This window comes from Carassius carassius, chromosome 20, assembly GCF_963082965.1.
Source record: "Carassius carassius chromosome 20, fCarCar2.1, whole genome shotgun sequence".
Taxonomy (NCBI): Eukaryota; Metazoa; Chordata; class Actinopteri; order Cypriniformes; family Cyprinidae; genus Carassius; species Carassius carassius.
In genome coordinates, this window is record NC_081774.1 from 14,683,266 (window position 1) to 14,705,082 (window position 21,817).

The 21,817-nt window shown below is 37.7% G+C and overlaps 2 protein-coding genes across 2 annotated transcripts; one reads left to right on the forward strand and one right to left on the reverse strand.

Moving 5' to 3' along the window:
• Positions 1–277: 277 nt before the first annotated feature.
• Positions 278–2,861, reverse strand: htr5aa (5-hydroxytryptamine (serotonin) receptor 5A, genome duplicate a). Its single transcript, XM_059500890.1, has 2 exons — positions 2,090–2,861; positions 278–848 (listed from the first exon to the last, which is right to left on the reverse strand). The coding sequence occupies exons 1-2, from the start codon at positions 2,786–2,788 to the stop codon at positions 513–515; spliced, it is 1,035 nt and encodes a 344-aa protein (XP_059356873.1). The 5' UTR covers positions 2,789–2,861; the 3' UTR covers positions 278–512.
• A 5,150-nt stretch (positions 2,862–8,011) lies between these two features.
• On the forward strand, positions 8,012–20,818 carry LOC132096444 (PAX-interacting protein 1-like). The gene is made up of 21 exons (XM_059501798.1): positions 8,012–8,190; positions 8,841–8,975; positions 9,152–9,195; positions 9,359–9,422; positions 9,534–9,644; positions 10,870–11,502; positions 12,218–13,076; positions 13,264–13,358; positions 15,076–15,168; positions 15,352–15,489; positions 15,979–16,100; positions 16,466–16,650; positions 16,765–16,808; positions 16,972–17,039; positions 17,531–17,633; positions 17,945–18,113; positions 18,997–19,097; positions 19,263–19,397; positions 19,955–20,030; positions 20,192–20,251; positions 20,502–20,818. Exons 1-21 carry the CDS (start codon positions 8,110–8,112, stop codon positions 20,516–20,518), a joined length of 3,333 nt encoding a protein of 1,110 aa, XP_059357781.1. The 5' UTR covers positions 8,012–8,109; the 3' UTR covers positions 20,519–20,818.
• The last annotated feature ends 999 nt before the right edge of the window (positions 20,819–21,817 follow it).

A 21,817-nucleotide genomic window follows, 5' to 3' on the forward strand; every position in this document is an offset into this window, starting at 1 on the left:
TCCATAATTCTGGGTCTTTTTGGATGAGACTATATCTTTTCTCTTCTAGATAAGACAATATCTCATATAACCTTCCAAGAAGAAAAAAACATTGGTATTCTCAAATCTTAGAAAAAAAAAAATTATATATAAATTATATATATATATATATATATATATATATATATATATATATATATATATATATATATATATATATATATATATATATATATATATATATACTGTAAATATAAACTGATATAAACTGACTGCTAAAAGCCAGACGTGGTCTAGATTCATTTAATGCAGGGGACAGCCTGACATTTTGGCTGAGCGTTCTTCACTGTTGACACTGGGTCAAATCATCACTTTGCCTGACAGTTAAAGCCCAGACATCATTCTGTTCATACTTGAGCGCAGTTTCTTTGTGAATCTGTGCTTTTTGAAGAACTCCGATAACCACACTTTCCCAAATCTTAAGGGTGGCTTAAACTGGCATTTGTGGCACGGCCAAGATTTCTGATTATCTCTCAGCACTGTCGAGAGAAGAGATTTCTGAAAGCGTTATTATAGTTCTTGTTGAAGGCTGTGTAAATGAGCGGGTTGAAGAAAGAGTTGGAGTAGCCCAGCCAGAGGAAGACACTCTTCCATATTGGCGGGATGTGGCAGGAGCACAGCGGGGTGATGAGCTCGGTGAGGAAGAAAGGGATCCAGCACAGGACAAACACTCCGATGAGGATGCCCACCATCAGAGCTGCTCGCTTCTCTTTCTGCTCTCGCCACGTCTCGCTGTCGGTCTGGAATGTCACCGTGGCATGGCGTACTGTGAACACCATCTGAGGCTGTTGCCTGGAGGCCTCTTTCACCTGAGGGAACAGATGTGTCTTGAGCATCACTGCTGTGAGTGGATCAGTCAGAAGTATAGATTTAGGGTCAAATAAACCACAAGATTTAGTTTTAAACCCAGAACACATAAAAGTAGTGTCTGGGTGAAATTTTATATTTAATAAAATCATTTATTTATGCAGTATTAAACATATTCCTCGGATTATATGTGAGCCTCAGCAATGTAAAGTTACCATTTAAAAGTATAGGTGTTTTAGAAAGAAGTCTCTTATTCTCACCAAGGCTGCATTTATGTGATCAAAACTACAGTAATATTGGGAAATATTATTACAATTTAAAATATATATGTTCTATTGTGATATATTTTTAAATGAAATTTATTCCTGTGACAATAAAGCTGAAAACATGATTGTATTTTTTTCAAGGATTACACGTTTAAAAAAGTTCAAAAGAGCAGTATTTATTTAAAATAGAATTCTTGAGTAAAATGTTTAAATGTCTTGACTGTCATTTTGATCAATGTAATGCATCCTTACTGAATTCAAGTATTAATTTACAATACATACTGAAAAAAAATCTTAGTGAACTTTTGAATGGTAGTGTTTACATAACGAAATATATAAAACTTAAATTATTTTATTACACAGATAATATAGATGAAAATAAACAAAAAACGAAAAGCAAAAGCTACTGAATACAATGCAAAGATTTTTACCCTGCCCATGCATGCAGTTTTTTCGAGTCATTCTTTCTAGGGTTACGATAACATAATATAAAAATGCATAGAACTTTTGAAGTATTGGAATGGCCATGAAAATAGGCATTTAATCATAAGCTTTTAAACCCTTAAAGTTTCTGTGTCAAACCGTTGACAATCCCTCTTAAACCCACTGAAGCAGAACAGAATGGTAATAGAGTGGAAAATAATATAGATCTTATCTAAGGGAGGTGTCAGGAATACTATTCGCTAAAGTGTTGTGACATGCTCAGAGATTATACCACGCTGTTCAAGGTAATAGAGCAACATAATGGGATATTCGTGTTCAATCAGCTATTGAATTGCTGTCTAGTAACATTTTGTAAAATAATGATAGGTAAAATAGGAACAGTCTGATCTGAAGCAATAGATTACATTCAGCAATCATGAGGAAAAAAAAGATCTGCAAAGTACAGTGTTAAAATGCCAGCACACTGGTGTGTGCGGGATAAAGAACTTAAAAAGTTGCTAAAAAGAAAGCATATCACAACATATCATCTGTACCTCTCCAGCCTCTGCAACTGGAGTGATGGTGTTGGTCCTCTTTGATCCAATACGGAACTTAGCAGCTTTGTATATCTTCCAGTAGACAAACAGCACAACACAAAGAGGCAGATAGAAGGCCCCAAATGTGGAAAAGATGGTGTAAGATGGCTCCTGGCTCACCTGGCACTCCATGTCCTTCTCTGAATACGTCTCACCCCAGCCAAACAGAGGGGAGAGGGAAATAACAGATGACAGCAGCCACGTCAAGCCAATCATCACATTGGAGATCTTCTTTCGGGTCTTCAGTGTGTACTCCAGGTGGCGAGTTATGGACCAGTAACGGTCGAGGGCTATTGCGGTCACGTTCCAAATGCTGGCCGTACAGCACAGGACGTCGAAGGATATCCAGACTTGGCAGAGAACTTGGCCCAACTTCCATCGACGGCCGTTCAGCTCATGCACTAGACTGAGAGGCATCACCAAAGCAGCCACCATAACATCAGATATAGCCATGGAGGCCACCAGATTGTGGGGCACACGGTGGAACGTTCTGACTCTGAGAATTGTGACTAGGACGAGCATGTTCCAGAAAAATGTAGCCACCATAAGCATGGCCAGCAGGGTGAACGTCAAGACGCTGAACACTGTCTGTGGTCTGTAGACATTTCCATATTCTGAGCTCTGATTAAAGGAGCTGTTCTGGCTGCCATCAGCCATGTTATTGAGTGCTCTTTTGACCGCTTTACACCACTTTCAAAATAACAAGAAAGATCTTCACTGGACTGCAACAGCTGTAAAAATGAGAAAAAGGCCATTTACAAATTCAGCTTCTACAGATATTCAGTGCTGTCAACTGGAACAAAATAGTGATATCCAGGCTACAGTGAAACACTTTAAAACCACGAGACACAATGGAATATGCTTTGAAAATGCAATGGAAAGACTTTTACCTGAACTTGACACACATTTAAAAAACCCAGTGCTCAAGCTTTGGAAGCCTGAAAATGCCAACTTTTGAAAATGGATTTCAAAGTGTTGTCTATGAAACTGCGAAAATTCTAATTTGTGAACACGGTTATGTCATACACATGCTTACGTGTTCTGTCCAAACAAATACATACAAATTAATGTATTTTTCATTGTTTTTGTGGGTCCATGTGGGATCATTTTATCAACATTTTCATTTGTACATGAATCTTTTCAAAAATGCAGAGAAAATTTCTATTTTTAGAGCAATCTTTGTTGTGTAAACATGCCCTTAAACATTTTTATAAGGTTGTGTCATGCTCAAGATGCTGCAAATGATGTAAGACGCCTCGGTAAAAACAGTGCAGTAGAATAGAAAAATGTGTTCTGTGTGAACGGCCCCCAAGCAATGAATAAGCATGGCCAGAGCCCACTGCCTTTCATCACAGAAAGGTGGACTACTAGTGAACGAAATAAAAGTCATTATCAAAGTCATATTTGTGAAGTGAAACTTATTCACTCGATGTGCGATAAAAGAGACATGAGAGTAGCATCTGTTTCAGTTGCCCATATACAGTACAGCAATGCCAACAACTGATGGCACAAATATTAAGAAATATCTGACCACTGTACAGTCTGCTGGTATTACCACATGTAGATGACCCAGAAAAACAGTGAAAAAGACATTTACCACAAACTCTTGTCAGTAGACCTTGTATAATAAAATATATTTTTAGCTGAAATGTCATGCCAGAGAAAATATGTCATTTGCCATCTCTGGCGTGGCAGGGCTGACTTCAAAAGGTAGATTCAGGCCGGGAAACATGTCAACGTTCCTGACAAGTCCTGTGTAACATTTCAACTTTCCCACTGGCAGAGAGTTACAATTGTGAAATAGTTTTTTTTTCCCTCTCAATGAGCAAATATCCAGTCTGATTTGTTCCCCGATCTGCCCAGGGTTAGCAGCAGTCTGTAAGAAGTGTCATACTCTATTCTTCTGAAGTCTGAATCTTCAGAAACATACTGTTTTCTGCAACCATTTGTGCCGATAATTAGATATAGCACTGCTTGTAACACTTCTCCTGCACAAATTGGATTCTGGACTGTTAAATGGTCCTTACTTCAACTGCTCTGTTTTAATGATCAAAGTGTTTGTATTTTGATATGCATCTTGCTTGGAGTGAAATCTAATGAATTCTTTGATAATTTATTGTATCTTTAATGTGAGCGAAAAGCTGAAATCCATTTTTTTACTACAGGTCCTTACATCAATATTTTAGAACATGTATTCCTTCATGACACTATAGTTCCATCATGCTTTGTGACTGCATAATGAATCTGCCACTGGGATCTGTTCAAGATGTAATTGTTCGAAAACGTAATTGCGCTTTCGAACAATGCCTGAGTGAAAATTGGCCGAACTGATTAAGCATTCATGTATGGCTTGGGGAAATCCACAACCAGAAACAATAAACATGTCAAACAGAAGAGGTGAAATATGGACAGATTGCTGACCAAAATAGCCCTTCTTGTCTTCCTATGCCTTAAGGGTATGAGGTTTCCAGGGGAAAAACAAGTAGTGGTTGATATATGCCCGATGTACTAAAACATTAAAATATTCATAACACCTCCAGCTTGAATACACAATAAATCAATAAAATATTTTATTCTATTGGTCTGCAGTCTAAATCAAACATCAGCTCCACGTGTCAAACTATTCTTTTAGACCGTCTTTTAGAAATGAAATGCATGTGTGGGAAGCTTGGATTTTCATAAACTACATAATTTCCTTTAATCAAATATGAGACATTCAACAGACTGTGTCATCCGCTCTCACATAGCTAATGGCCTCATCTTTTAAATCATTACTTTAATGACAGTTAAAGCAGTGCCGCGGTGGAGGGCTCATCCTAATCACACTGGCACTTCTTCACTCTTCACAGCAGATTCCTTCAAACGTAAGGTGACAAGGATACATTTCAGTGCACTTACAGACCTGCTCAGTAACACAAGACTCCTTCAAACTGTTTCTGGCAAGTACATATTAATTACCAAATGTTTTGTGTTGTATGTAACCTACAGCACTTTACTAGTTTGCACTTTTAATGGGAGTTTTGAATTTTTGCCTGCGTGGTTTTGGACTTAAAGACACCTATTGCTGTCAATGCATGGGGTTTGTTTTTGCTGTTTTTGTCTCATGCTACATTAATCTCTATTGGATTCAATGCCAATTATTTTAATGCTTTGTAGGAAGATCATACTGGTAAACGGTCTGGCTGCTGCTCTACTGTGATCAGACTGCCGTGAGTTCTCTTCCCTGCGGTCGCTGTGCATTGAATGGAGGCATTTTTCCTTGATCTGTGACATGGAAGCTGCTGGCCGTCACAGTTTGCTTAATCACTCCAGGCAGCAGAGACTGTTTGTTTGCACATTTTATATCTACACTTGTACTCATTCTGTCTGAACTGTCTGGTGGACTGTGCACATGCTTCTCCATAGAGGTGACTTCAGGTAAACTGGGATCCCATTAAGATTAAGACTGCGAAAAATGTCCCAATTCCCTTTAATTAACTTACACTAGACTATGACGTTGTGTACATTGTGTTTGTTATTTTATGTTTTGTTTACATAGAGTTATATGTTCATTCTTCATAAATCATCAGCCATGAGCACTGACTGAAAGCATAAAGAAAACAATATTGTTTACACTATTAATTATTAACTCAACAGCATGATGAGGCTGGTCATGTGATCTCAACATGAAAGAAAAACATGATCCTGTCTATAAAACAGCTTTTTCTGCAAATCTACATTTACATGATATTTCTCAAAAGTACTGTTCATTTGCAAAATGTTTTCATTTGCAACATGAGTGCATCTGTAGCCTACACTTTCAATCCATCATTTGTCCAAAGTAACTACATCAAAAGGTACTTTGTTCACTGAACTGCTCTGTGAAGGCAGTTTATTGTGCATTGATTTACATATGCCAAGCATCACTGTTACTTGTCAAGCTGCCCTGCAATTAACATATGCAGAAGAGATGTAAGTGCATGCGCATGCAAAAAAAAAAAAAAAGAAAGAAAGAAAGAAACATTCTGCACATCGCGTTATTCAAAGAAACATTTATCAGAGAGCAGAGTTATCATATATACAAATATATCATCTATATAGGAATTACTAAAAACTGAACACTGGAGGCAGTTTAATAAAGGCATTAAGTTTTTGGGCAAAGTTGTAGTTATGATTCGCAATATTTTTGGTAAAACAAGTAAACTTAGCCCACTAATGAATTGGAAAGACTAGTACTTTCAGGTGACATTCACATTACTTCAACTATATTATATATCGCCGAGAATACAGCATCTTTCAATATACAGCATCATTCACACAACATTACTCTGCGAGATCTACACGCGCACATATTCACGGCATCTCACCGCAGCTTGGTTAGGCTATTGTTTTCCTCCCATTCCCACTTACCTTCAGGCAAGAAGAGTTTTGCTTCAGCGAAGGCAGTATCACTCAATTCGGTAGAAGACAGTATCCTGAGTGAACACTGTCTGTCAGTCTCTGGATCTCGTGTTCACAGGAGTGTCCGCGTCCGCGCAGTTTCTCCAGTCGCCACCTCAGCGCAGACCACATGGATGCAAGGTTAAGAACATAGCGTTACCATATCAAATCCCATGAGACACACAACTGCACTGAGCTGTGCTCTCAGGTACAGTTAAACGTTGCATAGCGGTGTGTACCTTGTTTCTTCCATTTTTGATTGAAGCTTCCTGTTTTTGTAGCCTACAGGAGAAATTACATTCATTGAGGCCTGAAGCTATTAGTGAGAACTTTCATGATATTTACTCCGCACCTACACATAACCCTCACCCTCACCTGTTAACATTAGATCTAGAACAAATCAGCAGTAGTAGTTGGCCTATTATGTGGATTTTGAGCATTTCAAACTGAGGCGAACTTCACAGTATTTTTAAAGATATTTTTAAAAGATAAAAAAGGCTCTTATAAACAACCATATACATGTACAGACAAGAGAAAGGGAATAAGCAACCAAGCAAACAAACAAACACATATTCAGAATATTTCATTAGTTGGTTGAATCTTTGGTTTTGGACAGAAAAAAGATAAGTTATCCTGTCTTAAATCAGCATTTGCAAAGACAGGATAGCTTGTATTTCTTTTTCTTTTCTTTTCCCAGTTAGGCTATATACACTTTATATGAATGTAAATAATTTTTCTTTAAATACCAACAAAATTCCCTATTTTTTAAAATACATATCTTATTCCTAAAGATGTCTTCTGGCCTGTCCCCTGTCAGTCAGCGCATACTGAAATTAAAGATTGTTTTATTATTTTTTTATGAACATATTTTATGTAGCTTTAGTTGCTTGAAGTTTCACTAGGTTATATGTCACTGTCAACCGTATTGCTCTTATTAATATCTTTTTAAGTGTTTGATGCCTTAACTTGAAGGTAACTAAATAGATGTATATGGCGATAAAATATAAATTACTTCCAAGTAAAAATAAAATAAACTTAAGTGTAGAACTGTATAGCCAAATCAATCACAGATCCGTTTAAATTTAAATTCAAAATTACATTTCTTCCTACTTAAAATGAGTTGCTTATACAGATGAAAACAGTCACACACAGATAGAAGTGTTTCATATTTGGCGCTTTAATTGATGTAAATAAGCGCGTAAAAGATGACACGCCGCCCACAAATGTGACATGTTTCACAAATATAGGGGTGTTATGAAATAAGCAGTATATTTCGTTTAATATAACTGGATAATTCAAGTCCAAATATGATATGAACAACAAAATTATTATTTTCCATAACATAATCTATAATGTTATACTTGTATATTATGTATTTACCAGACTTAGTTGCATAAAAATATTGATCTCCCCCCACGAAAGAGATGTAAGGGTCCGGAGCCCGCCGAATCCTCTTTGGCGCTTCTGTACCCTTTTCCTATTGAGGCCGATTGTGCGCTAATCTGACAGCAACATAATGCTTACTTTCTGATGTAAAATTAATTAAATCATTCAAAACAATGTCGGAAGACGACATAAAAGTACCGGAAGAGCTTTTCAAGGACGTGAAGTTCTATGTGGTCGGAGATATTGATCAGAAGGTACATTTAACATTAATATGCTATTCATTTAGCTTTTTGGCTAATACTGGATACTGACTGGTGTTAGCATGAAGGCTAATCCACAGCAGCTTTCATAATATGGTGAAACCTAGAGCATACCTATGGACAAATTGCATTTAATGTTATTCTTAAATACAGTTGCTTTTATTAATTCAAGTCGTCGGCTTTCGTATGTCTGGTGCCTTTATCTGCGGTTAGCGAAAGAACTGTCTTCAGATGTTAGCCATTGTCAATGACAACAATGCGACACTTCTCACGTTGGGCTCATTTTTGAGTTATTTTAGCGATTTATTTGCGATCCTGACCCTTAAGTCTGTGTAAACAATTTGTGCCAATGGTAGCTAGCTTGTATCTTAAATAGGAAGTTGAACAAATAAAATAACGTTAGCATATGTAGCCCTTCTTTCTGTGTTTCAGTGTCTTTTGTCTTCATTATGGACCTTTGCTCCTAGTTGTTTTATTGGGATTTGTGCAGTTTTTATTTATATTTAGACTACATTCTTGTATGGTTTGTATAGAGTTTCTGGCACATCAATTAAGAGCTAGCACAAACAGATAATGTTTTATTTTATAAATAGTCTGTTATTTGACTGATATGGTAATGATCAATTCCTGACATTTGCTGATAGGTTGTACAACTTCTGAAAGCTGGGAAAGGAAAAGAAGTATCTTACAATGCCCTCGCCACCCACATTATAGCAGAAGATGGGGACAATCCAGAGGTCGGGGAATCCAGAGAGGTCTTTGACTTGCCCGTTGTGAAGGTAAACACACATAATATTGCACTGGTTATACACAAATAATATTGAAAGTTTTTAAAGAAATTTACAGTTGGCAATAATTTAGACTGATCTCCTGTTTGTGTTAGATGTGATCACTTACTGTGTTACTAATGAAAATGCGCTGCAGTGTTGAACATTCACAATGCTTTCTGTTTCAGCCGAGTTGGGTGATCCTGTCTGTCAAATGTGGAGACCTGCTACCGTATCCTTTCATGATTAATGGGTTTGATAGTCCACGGTTGTGATGTTTATTTTGCACCCGACATGTCACGGATCAACTTAATGCAGTTTAGCAACTGATGACTAGTTAAAGATGAATCGCATGCTGTTTAGATGTTTATCTATCTTGACTGGTAATCAATCAGAGTTACAGGATTTTCCCCAGAGTCAGGACAAGTGTTCTTTGGTGTTACAGCTTGTCTGCCACATGTAAGTTGCACTTGCATATTCTGCCAATTTATTCAAATCTAAATATTGTCATCTGTCATTGTCTGGCAGCAGCACTGATTTGAGTATTTACCAGTCTTGTCATTTTTATAGCTGTCAGAGGATCTCAACACACTTTGGGCCTTTGTAACATTCTATGGAGGTGACTGTCAGCTCCACTTCAACAAGAAGTGCACACATCTGGTTGTGCCTGAACCGAAGGGGGTAAGCGCATATGTTTTAATGCATATGTTTACTAATGGTAGTTAGATGTCAGTCAGGTTAGGCTGTTGTGTTTTTACTAATACTGAATTCATGCTGCGCAATAAGGCATGGTATACCAATACAAAGTCTTATGCTCCACTCTCTCTCCAAAGTAAAGTGGGGGAGGTGTGTGAGATCCAGCGGCTCAGTTAAAGTTTACGACTAATAGAGTCATAATAGAGTCTTGGTTTAAGTCTGTGGGTTGTTTGCTATTGGATCAATTGAGGCATGGAACTAGATTGCTGGCTTTATTTTATTGGGCCTGTTTTTGAGGTCTGAGTGCTGTATTCAAAAAAGGGTCAGTTTTATAACCAACCATCTAGGTTTTCAAAGCCTGACTTTTATAGGCTATTCTTAGTAACCAAACAAATGAAATGTCATTGGTATTATCTAGTGAGCATGCAGAAACCTTTCTGATTTAACTGATAATATTGAGAAAACCCTTGTGTACTTCAACAAACATCATGCAAATATATAACCACTGCAGTGATCAGTGAAGTTGTGGATTTATCAGCATCCATTAATGTATGTCAAACTCAAAATATTTTATCATTCTCATTCTGTAATTTAAGGCTTACATTTTTCAGATAAAAATTGTTTGTGATTGAAATAATTAATATTATGATTATTATTATTAACACAAATAAAAACTCCAGGTTTGTTTTTAGGTCTGCAAAATTTGTCCAAAAATGTTTTTATAGCTATATGATTATATAATAATAGTACTATTAAAATAGTATTAATATTTAGCAGATTTGTGTAATATTAAGTTTTTTCATGTTTCACTGAAAAATTAAATTCAACATATAATAAATGTATTTTACAGTGTAACAATTTTATTTTTATTTTGGAAGAAAACAGTATGAAGCCCTTAAAACTGAAAACCTTAAAACTAAAACTCTTTTGTTGACAACAGTCAGTTTATAAGAGCTTCTCTTTACAAGTTTGGAAAGATGGTTGGCGAATTTTGCGTTCCCAAATGCACATTATAAGTAACCCAAACTTGCTGCAGATGCAGAAATGATTTCATCTGGAACAGCATTTTTTTTTGTGAATCACATTGCATATAATTTATTTAATTAAATTGCAAACTTTGTGATTTGATAATCGCACTGGGCAATATTGCAGTTTTAGTTAATTTTTTTGTGTAATTTGTTTCTAATGTGGGTTTTTCTATCTTTGCCAGGCCAAGTATGAATGTGCTTTGCGGCATAGCAACATTAAAATAGTAACTCCAGAATGGATTTTGGACTCGGTGAAAGAAAAGAACAGGAAGGATGAGGCTCTGTATCACCCACGTCTTACAGTGTATGAGGCACCAGAAGAAGAAGGCAGCGAGTATGAAAGGAGCTCACGTTCTGAAGGCAGCTACAGTGACAGACGCTCACCTCACAGTCGACGGTCCAGCCCTACATCATCCCGCGATGCTTCCCCAGTAGGCAGGCGTAGTCGTTCACCCTCATCGAAACATGAGCGCAAATCAGAGTTGATGTTCGATGACTCTGATGACTCGTCCCCAGAAAAGGAGGATCGTAACCTGAACTGGACCCCAGCTGAGGTGCCACAGCCTGGACCTGCCAAGCGTCGAATACAACCTGGCAAAGAAACTGGTTTGATCAATCTCTGTGCCAATGTCCCACCTGTATCTGGAGGCTTTGGTCCACCAGATGCTCGGCTGGTCGGTGCAGGTGGAGGTGTGCCACTAGGGGTGGAGAGATCGGATGTCATGGGTGGTTGGAATCCAGCTGCTAGGACTCTGAGGAACATTACTAACAACACAGACACGCAACAGGCCTCACGACCCTCCAATGTGGCACATGTAAGAAGCTTGGTTTTGAATGAAGTAGTGTTGTCAAAAGTACCAACCGCGATACTCTTCGATACTGAAATTTTAAAAACATCCATTTCCTGCTAAGATTTGAGCGCTGTTGAGCAGATTCTTACACAGTGCTGATTGGTCGATGTGTTCACGCGCTCAACAGATATGACTGTGATTGGCTGCAATGATAATCACTTAACGCTCTTCACCGAGCACTCACACAGACGCTCCTGTGTGATTCTGTAGCCAATCACAGTCATATCTGTTAAGCGCATGAACACAATGACCATTCAGCACTGATTCATAATCTGCTAAACAGCACTCAAATCTTAGCGGCAAATAGACGTTTTTAAAATTTCAGTACCTAAAGGTAATGTGGTCACTACTTTTGACAATACTAGAATGTAGTCTATTTTGAAGCAGAAATTCTCCTCAATTTATCGTGTTATTAGGGCTGGTTCTATGGCTAGTTGTAATGTGTGGCAATAGAGATGTCCACATGTAGAAATTCTGATATGTGCTCTACTGTTCAAAAGTTTGGGGCTGATATATTTTTGAATATTTGAACAAAAAAAAAAATTTGTTCAGAAATACACACAAAACAAATATAATATTGTGAAATATTATTACAGTTTAAAGTTACCTTTTAATATATTTTAAAATGTATTTTATTCCTGTTTTTTTTTTCTTTTCTTTTTTTTTTCTGTAACTTCAGATCCTCCAGAGTCTTTCAGCCTCATCTAAAGGTGTGGTGGAGCACCTGGGAAATCAAGGCCAGCCTGGTGTTCCCAACCAGATTCTGTTTAATTCAGTTAAGACCCAGCAGCAGCTACCGCCTGAAGCACAGCAGCAGTTAATACAGCAGCAACAATCACATCAGATACCACAACAGCAACCGCAGCACCCACAACAGATGGCACAACAGCATCCTATGATGCTGCCACAGGTCATGCAGATGCATCACCATCAGCAGCAGCAGCAGCAGCAGCCGCAGCAACCCCAGCAGCCGCAGCCGCAGACGCCAGCGCAGCAAGGCTTCCCTCAAATGCCTCAGCAGTCCCATCAGTTCTTACAGCAGCAGATGCATCAACAGATGTATGCACAACAACAACAGCAGCAGCAACAACAACAACAACAACAACACCCATTCCCACAGCAGCAAATGCGACCACAGCAGCTCCCAAGACCACCCTTGCAGCAGCAACACGCATTGCAACAACAGTTGCAACAGTTACAACAGCAGCAAAGGCTCCAGTTGCAGTTACAACAGCAACAGCAGCAGCAACAGCAGCAGCAGCAACAGCAGCAGCAACAACAACAGCAGCAGAACCAGCAGCAGTTGCACCAACAGCATTTGCAGCAGCAACAACATTTCTTACAACAACAACTCCAACAGCAGCACATGCAACAGCTGCAACAGCAGCAGCAAATGCAACAGCAGCATCTGCAGAACCAGCAGTCTCTACAACATCAAAACCAGCAGGTTACTCAGAATCTGACCCAGATCATGCTGCAACCTTCAGTGATGCCTGCGCAGCTGCACCAGCTGTTCGGGCATGAACCTGGCCAAGACAGTAAGTGCAGCGGCTGCTGCTTTGCAATAACAGACAGGCATGTACTATAAAAATAGTTATAATAGAAAGAGTCTTTGTTATTGAGATGTATGCAGAGTCTCACATTTTAGCTAACTGAAACTGATTTCTCCTGAATGGATTGACATACAATATGCCAGGGAAATTTAACATCATGCTTTTTTTTCAGTCCCTGAAGAGGGATTCCTGGTTGGCTGTATCTTTGCAATTGCAGACTATCCAGAACAGATGGCTGATAAACAGTTACTGGCCACATGGAAAAGAGTAAGTTAAACTGTACTACTGAATTTTTCACGCCAAAATATGTTGTTTTTTCCGTACTTGTACTTTAAGACAAAATTTTCATCCAGTATTCAGAAGTTTAGAGCGGTGGTTCTCAACCAGGGACCTTAAGATGACTTAAAATAAGACAAAACGTGAATGAAAATAAGCTAAACAGCTAAAAATCTAAATATTTATAATTTTAGATGGGTTTTTAATTAAACTTTTTTTTTTCCCGAAGTACCAGGATTCCCGTTGTCTTGAGAAAAATAAGATATTTGAGTTAGCCTTATTTTAACATTTAAATTTTAGACCATGTAAATTTGTTTTCTTACAGAAAAAAAAGAAAAAAAGAATCCAAAGGCATTATTATTTATTTGAATTAATATAATTTTTTCCTACTTATGCCAAAATTGAGTAAAGTATTTTTTAAAAAGTCCTTAATATTAAGCATGTATCAACAACTATTCAATATTGAATATATATTAAGACTTTATTTGGAAAGTGCTACTGAAAATAGACAAAACTCCACAGCAATAACAGAAAGCTCCAGTGCAAAAAAACTTTTAGTCTGAGGAATCGTTAATTAAATAATGGACTTTTTCAAGCATCAGGAAAATCCAGGAATTAAATGAATCAGTCTTAAATAGAAAAAATTATGTAATGTGACTACCACATTATGAATAGGGCTGTCCTCAACTAAGAATTTTTCTTGTCAACTAGTAGTTGTTCATTTGAAGCATTAGTCCACTAATCACACTTTATTAATAAACCATTTAAATCATTATAATGAGCCTTTAATTGCCTACATAGCCTAATAAGTGCTCAAGTGCATGCATAAAGCTTGCCACAGCGCACCGGCAGAAGTAATGATTATGAATATGTCAGTGAAAAACAGAAAGGAGACTGTATCAAAATTTTAATATTTTGATAAACTAGTGCTTGCGTTGTTTGAAGTTCTTGACACTGACTCGTCATCTCCGCAGTAGTGATGCACCTGTATTCATGTTTCATTCGAACGTAGACATTTCACTCTCTATAGATATATTTTGAATGTCTTTAAGGCAAAGATATACACAGTTTCACACTCAAGTTCACAGACCAAGATGGCAGAAAGACAAATACTGTTTGCTTTTTATTTTAAAAAAGCGCTATATTGTGCTCACACAAATACACACGCAAATAAACAAAGTCTTTACAGAGTCTAAAGTTGTATTACATTTATCTATATGACCCAAAATTACAGAGTATTTTAAGAGCAAGTGAGCGCCCCTGTCTGTCCTGCAGTGAGCTACTGTTCAGCTTACACACTCAGCACACACTTGAACAGTGCACATTTCTCTAGGTTAACATTAGATTGAGCGGCCATGTAAAGTTGCTAATACTTAAGCTACATATTTCAGATGATAAGCCATATTTGAGGTCGATGAGTGAATTGGAAGTCCTCCCCGATGTACTGTATTACCATAGACCAGCCTTAAACAATCTGTTAGTCACAGACTGTGACTTCGCCCGTGGATTTTCTTTTTTGTTTTTTTGCGACTAATAAAATGTTGGTTGACTAACGATTAGGGGGCAGCCGTTATTATTAAATAGTATTTTACAATATCAGTAGAAAGGTACATATTTGAAATCCACCTCTTACTTAAACATCCTGTTAGATTATTATTTTTTTTTCTGGCAGATATATGCAAATAAGATATTGTTATTTTGCACACAGATCATTCAGGCAAATGGAGGGACTGTGGACTCTGCTTTCAGCCGCTGCACTCATTTACTTTGTGAGAGTCAAGCCAGCAATACCTATGTCCAGGTAAACATAAAAGCTTGTTTTGAAAAGAAGCAAACATTATACATTATCCTTACTGTCTGTTCAAATGCATAGTGGTTTAATTGGTGGGAAAACGTCCTCAATGTTATGTCCACTTTTGTTTAGGCTACTCTCGGTCGTGATGTTTACTAATGATCTGTTATTAAACTGTTTTTCTTGTGCCAGGCTCTAAGAGAAGGAAAACGTTGTGTGACAGCTCACTGGCTTAACACTGTTCTCAAGAAGAAGAGGATGGTTCCCCCTCACAGGACCCTTCATCTTCCTTTCATCTTCCCTCCAGGGGCCAAGCCCTGCTCGCAGCATGTAAGAACCAGTCCTTTCTGTTCAGTGGCTGTAGTTCAACATCATATTAATTTAGGGCTGAGTAAAAAATATCTAAATTGTAGGCGTTCATTAGAACAGAATAAATTTTCATTAGACTAATCTTTTAAAATATACCTGCTTGTCATAGGATAAGTGGAAATTAATATTATTGCTGTTGTTGAAAATAAAACTCTCAAATTATATATATATATTTTATTATTTTTTAAAATAATAAACAATTACCTGATTTTAAATAAGTATTATTGATAATTATATTAAAATTTACATCTAAGACATATGTTCACACATTTTAGAGTGTGAACTATGCTTCTTGACATTGAATCAATACAAACACAAGTCAAATTCAGTCTGAAAATGAGTGCCAATACCCAATCATGTGGTATTATTCAGTTTATCATACATTTGAGTGTTGTATACATGAACTTAAGTGTTATTTTCTGATATTCTGTTTACTTTTTGTTGTAAAAGATCATTTCTGTGACTGGATTCGTGGACAGTGATCGTGATGATTTGAAGCTCATGGCCTATCTAGCAGGAGCCCGATACACAGGCTATCTTTGCCGTAGCAACACTGTACTCATCTGTAAAGAGTAAGATCTAGTGGAGTCTCCAGTTGTTGCTGTTTTTCAACTGGTTCACTCTCTTCCCGATTTCTTTCTGTAGGATATCTAGAGGTTTCTTTTCCTCACTATGACTGTTTATAGAAGTATAGTAAATTGTTGTTTTCTTTCAGTGGTCAATAGAATTAATGTTTTTTTTTTGTTTTGTTTTTTTACAATGCCTCTCCCTAGGCAGTTTAATTTTGAATTAACTTTTAAGGCAATTATTAAAGTTTTTACTGTAACAATTGAGCAAATATATTAAAAACGACAAATCACATTAATTGTTTCATATCTTTCTGAAAGCTCAGTCTTCTTATTAATGTATCCAATGCCCCCTCTTTCAATGGCATCAGACCGAGTGGGCTGAAATACGAGAAGGCAAAGGAGTGGAGGATCCCCTGTGTGAACGCCCAATGGTTGTGCGACATCCTACTGGGGCAATTTGAAGCTCTGCGGCAAATCCAGCACAGCAGATACTCCCAGTTCAATTTGCCTGAACCACTGGCACCCAACCCTCATCTTGTGCACAACCTTCTGAGTAAGCTTTATTCCAATCAGCAATGTCATTTTGAGTTATTGCGATGCTATAGCTGCCAGATTTCCAAGCTGTTGAGGAGGTAGAACATAAAATGCTCTCATTTTTTGTGGTCAGGTGCTTGGCGTATTCCTGTGAAGATCTCACCGGAGGCGTTGGCGGTGAGTGGGCTCTCACACGGACACACTCTGATTGCTTGCTCTTGTTTGTGATGCTCGAGTCTTGCAGTGAAAGTCCTCAGCGGATACAAATGTAACCGCATGTCTGGGCAGATGTGTATGTGTTGAGACTCACAGACATCTTTTTTGTTGTCGCCTCACACAGAGCTTACGTCTGCAGCTGAAACAGAAACAGGCTGATGTCGGCTCACAGCCGCCCAACAAGAGGCCCAAGTGAGTTCAAACAGTGAAAGATTGTTAGAGCTGGATGGTAGAATCCAGACTGTACCATTTCCAGATCCAGTTTTTCCCCAGAATTTTCTGTTGTATGTCTCAATGTCTCTACAATGTTCAAATTATTTTGATTGTGAGACTGATTATTACATGAACAAGTTCTTACTCTCAGCAACAGCCTGGCAGAAAAACTCAAATCTCCTGAAGGACATACAAATATTCCTTGGCATATGCACACAGGAGCATAAAAAAGTGCATTATAAAACATTAAAAGTGCACGTGTGAGCTGAATGTACAGGGCATGCGCAGTTAGAGAAACCCGTATGTGCATGCTCTAGTGATGATTTTTTTTCATGCACATATGCTAGCTTATACCTATTTTAGGCTTAAATAGGGGACAAAAAGTAGAAGACTAAAATTGTGTTATGAAGTACAATAAAACATTTCTGGGGCAGAATGCTGGAGAAATAACGCTCTCTCTTCTTTTGCAGGTTAGAAGAGTTGCCAACACCTACTAAAAATCTTTCACCTGAGTCCACACCTTATGTGCTTTTCACAGGCTTTGAACCTCTGCAGGCACAGCAGTACATAAAGGTAACTGAACGCATGCACTCTTTTTGTAAGCAGCAAAGAAAAACGAATGACACTGACCTAGTTTTAAGAAGTTATAAAATGTCTCTAGTCACATTGTGTCTGGCTGGCAGCTCTCAAGGCTGCTGGAAAGCTCTGAAAATGAACATGTTTGTAAAATGGTTATGAGCTTATTTCCTCTGAACTGTTCGAGAGCACTGAGAAATATATTGCTCCATTCAGATGCGCTTCAGTAAGTAACCCCTCATGGTGTTCTGCTCGCCCTTCCCTGCATCCTTTTATCATCTCTCTTTCTCTCTCCTCCTTGGCTGCAGAAATTGTATGATCTTGGAGGGGAAGTGGCTGACAGCGCTCAGAAGTGCACTCATCTGGTTGCTAGCAAAGTGACAAGAACAGTGAAGTTCCTCACTGCTGTATCTGTAGTCAAGCACATAGTCACTCCAGAATGGCTGGAGGAAAGCTGGAAAAGCCAGAAATTTGTGGGTGAGTCAGTGTGGAGTATACTTTGTTTCAATCGATTATACTGATTTGTGGATGCTCTAAAGAGCCTTGCTTCATATTCCAGCAAGAAATGTTTTGTGATTTTTAAAACATGAAATATGAATGCTACGTAATGAACAATGGATTGGAATATAGTTGGTTCTTGAGTTCACAAGCAATCTCAACCCACCTCCCACTTGTTAAGTCATTTCTAAACCCATTAGGGATGTGCTGGTGTGGATATTTTCATTGGTACTGCAAATGTTTTGACACAAATGCCAAGCTCACACTTGTCACAAGAAGACCAAAATGTCACCCCGAAATATTTTAGGTTTGTTTCAAATTTTTCAGACAGGTTTGGAATAGTTTTGAATATTGAATTTGAGCCAACAACATAGAATGAAATTGCCATAACACAGAAGAGTGTAAGAGGAGGAAGTGGGAATTATTCTATTTCTTCTTGTATTTTAAAAACTTTTTGTTTTCTTTTGTTTTGTTTATCTAGAATGTTACAAGTAATTTACAACAAATAGGTCAAAATTGGGCATATGATCTGCTCGAAGTAATGTCAATCACTCTAGTGGCTGTAACTTAAAGGTAAAGGTATATTTCACCCAAAGATGAAAGTGTGCCTTTCGTCAGTGGAAGATTAAACTTTAAGAAGATATGTTGAGATTTTCTTCATACATTTCAAGGTCATTGGTCCCCAAAACTGTCTTGTTACCAACATTTTTCTGCATTTTCTGCAACATGTTATGCAAAAGAAAGTCATACACGTTTGAAACGATATGTGGTTAAGTATCCCTTTGAGAACAGTATATCAGTAGATACAGCTGTATTGCCCATCCATAATGCTAATTTGATTTGTTCCTCTTTGTGCTTGCAGATGAGCAGAGCTACATGCTGCGAGATGCAGAGGCAGAGGTGCTGTTCTCTTTCAGTCTGGAGGAGTCACTGAAGAGAGCTCATGCGGCTCCTCTCTTCAAGGTTAGGAGCTTTGGGATATTTAGAGTCCATCCACTTTAGTGCGTGTACTTCTACTCAAACTTGTTTATATGACTCTGCAGAACATAGGCCAATCAACTATGTGTCTCTGCGTTGGCATGTGGCATAATTGGATATCACAAGGCAGCGTGTGTTCTTCTTTTACAGGGGAAGTATTTCTATATAACTCCAGGAATCTGTCCGAGCCTCAGCACAATGAAAGTTATAGTGGAGAGTGCCGGAGGGAAAGTGCTGTCCAAGCAGCCCTCCTACCGCAAGATCATGGAGCACAAGCAAAACAAGGTACCCTAATCAGAGGCGTGTGGGGCTGTTGTATTGATGAGGATGCTGGGTCACTCGACTCGCTCACTTAATGAGCACCTTTTTGTCCTCTACACAGCTGTTCTTTGTATTTTGTGCTGCTCTGAGCCACGATGTGAATTCAGAGTACCATTTAAAGGGAGTTATGCTAGTAGATAAACAAGGATGCATTACACTTCATGATATATATATAATAATATACACTGTAGATCAAAATTTTGAAGGCATAACATTTTCCTTTTGAACAATTAATACTTTTCAGCAAGGACACAATAAATTGATCAAAAGTGACAGTTAAACCCATTAATAAGTGCAGAATTACATAGTTACACAGTGACATAATAAATACATAATTACAGAAGATGTCTAGGTCAGATAAATGCTGTTTTTTTAGCTTTCTATTCATCAAAGAATCCTGTAAAAATAGTAAGCAGCACAACTGATTGTCGATAACAACGCGTGCTGGGTGCAGAGTTTGCTCTGTTGGTGTTTATCTGTGTAATAATAACTGACACTCGTGTCATTCATGTTTGTTTTAGAATTTACCGGAGATTATTTTAATAACCTGTGAAAATGACTCCCATCTGTGTCGAGAGTACTTCTTGAAGAACATCGGTAAGAGGGCATATCCTTCGGGCCCAGTTTCCATCTCAAAATTGACGTTTCTCTCTGTATAGTATAAAACCACTTTAGTAGGAAAATCTAATGTGTACACATTTCAGTCAGCCATCACTCAAGCACAATCTTATGATTTTTTGATGATCTCTTCATTTTAGATGTTTACACTGCTGAGCTCATATTGACGGGGGTGTTGACTCAGACCTTGGATTATGAATCATATCCTTTTAAAATGCATGCAAGATTTAACAGACACATGAAACAATCACTTTTGAATGAATTCTGAATCAACATCTGAGTGAAATGAAGCAAGAACTGTTTTGTGTAATTAAGCTTTAAGCTTGTCATTTACTGATGTTCATTAGACCGCACATTTTTTTAATAGACATTTTAAGCTTTTTTGTAATACGTTTTAATGTATTTATTGATTTATGCATGTATGGTTTATTATGCTCCTTAACAATCTCACATATAAATTCACATGATGTCCTTGTAAGGACATGAATATTATATGACTGCTGGTGCCCTGTTCTGGATCAACGTTAAAGGTTACTTATTAATTTTAGTGTACATTCATGTTATATTTCAACGTTTGTATTTTATTACTTGATTTAATAAATAATTTGTTACCAGTTTTGTAAACGAAGTAACAGTGAATCTTAATAAATTACTGTTATTTGTAATGGTTGTTTTAAACGAAGGCAAAGCTATGTTTTTACTGTGATAAATGTTTGCCCCTTTTATGGTTTTGCAATAAAATCCGGATTTGATTGTGTTTTAAAGAATGAATCTGTCAGTATATGTGTCCGATTTGATTCTAGATCTGGAGACATCGAATAGTATTTATAAATGTCAGGTCTAAAATAAAGATTTACATAATGATTTCCTAAATGACAGCTTTTTTGTTGTTGTTATATTTATGGACTTTTGTGCCTTTTTATTTTGAGAGTACAGTGGAGAGATGTAAAGTATTGGATTGGAGAGAGGGGAGCGGGATCAGCAAAAGGACCTTGAGGCAGGATTCGAACTCGGGTCACTGAGCGAAATTGCGCTAGATGTCGACGCGTTAACCACGAAGCTTTTGGCAACCTAAAATGTTTTTTAGAAATGGAAATACAACCACTTTACAGGTCGCAAAAACGTATTTACACTCCCAATCATGTCGTCTCTCCAATGCTTTTGGGAGTACACAGGCTACTCTGTTCTCATTGAGGCATCCTTCTTTTAAAGGCATTATTCCTGGTAGACAAAATTTAATTAAATGCTAATGAAGTGTTAGAGTACTTACCGGTGGAGGGCAATTGTGTGCTGTCAGACAGTTCGCCTGGGGTGATCCCATGGCTCCTGAGCTGGCTTGTGGAGTGGAGCTGGCAGTAATGCCCTCTAAAATGAGATAAATTAAAACTTACCCAGCCAAGGTCATGTGCCGGAAATGCAACAGGGGAAACAATAGGTGGTTCGCTCAGAGCTTGAGATCACCCACTCTGGTGTGAAAATTCAGATCTATACATCTACGCTAAAAGTGTGTTCACAGTGCTTTTGTTTAAGAGTCCAACATACTGCATCAGGAAATGCTTACAACTGTATAACTGCACTACATAGCTTAATACATGAATCCATTGAGTTGGTTCTTTATGTAGCTACAAAATCCTTGAATCTATAGTCGTGTGTACTCAACACATTCATCGTTCATGGTTCTATGGTGACAAAATGTGTTTTTAATCATTGGATATCTGTATATGTTACGGTAAATAAGCTCTAGCAGAAAACTGAGAAGCATAAAC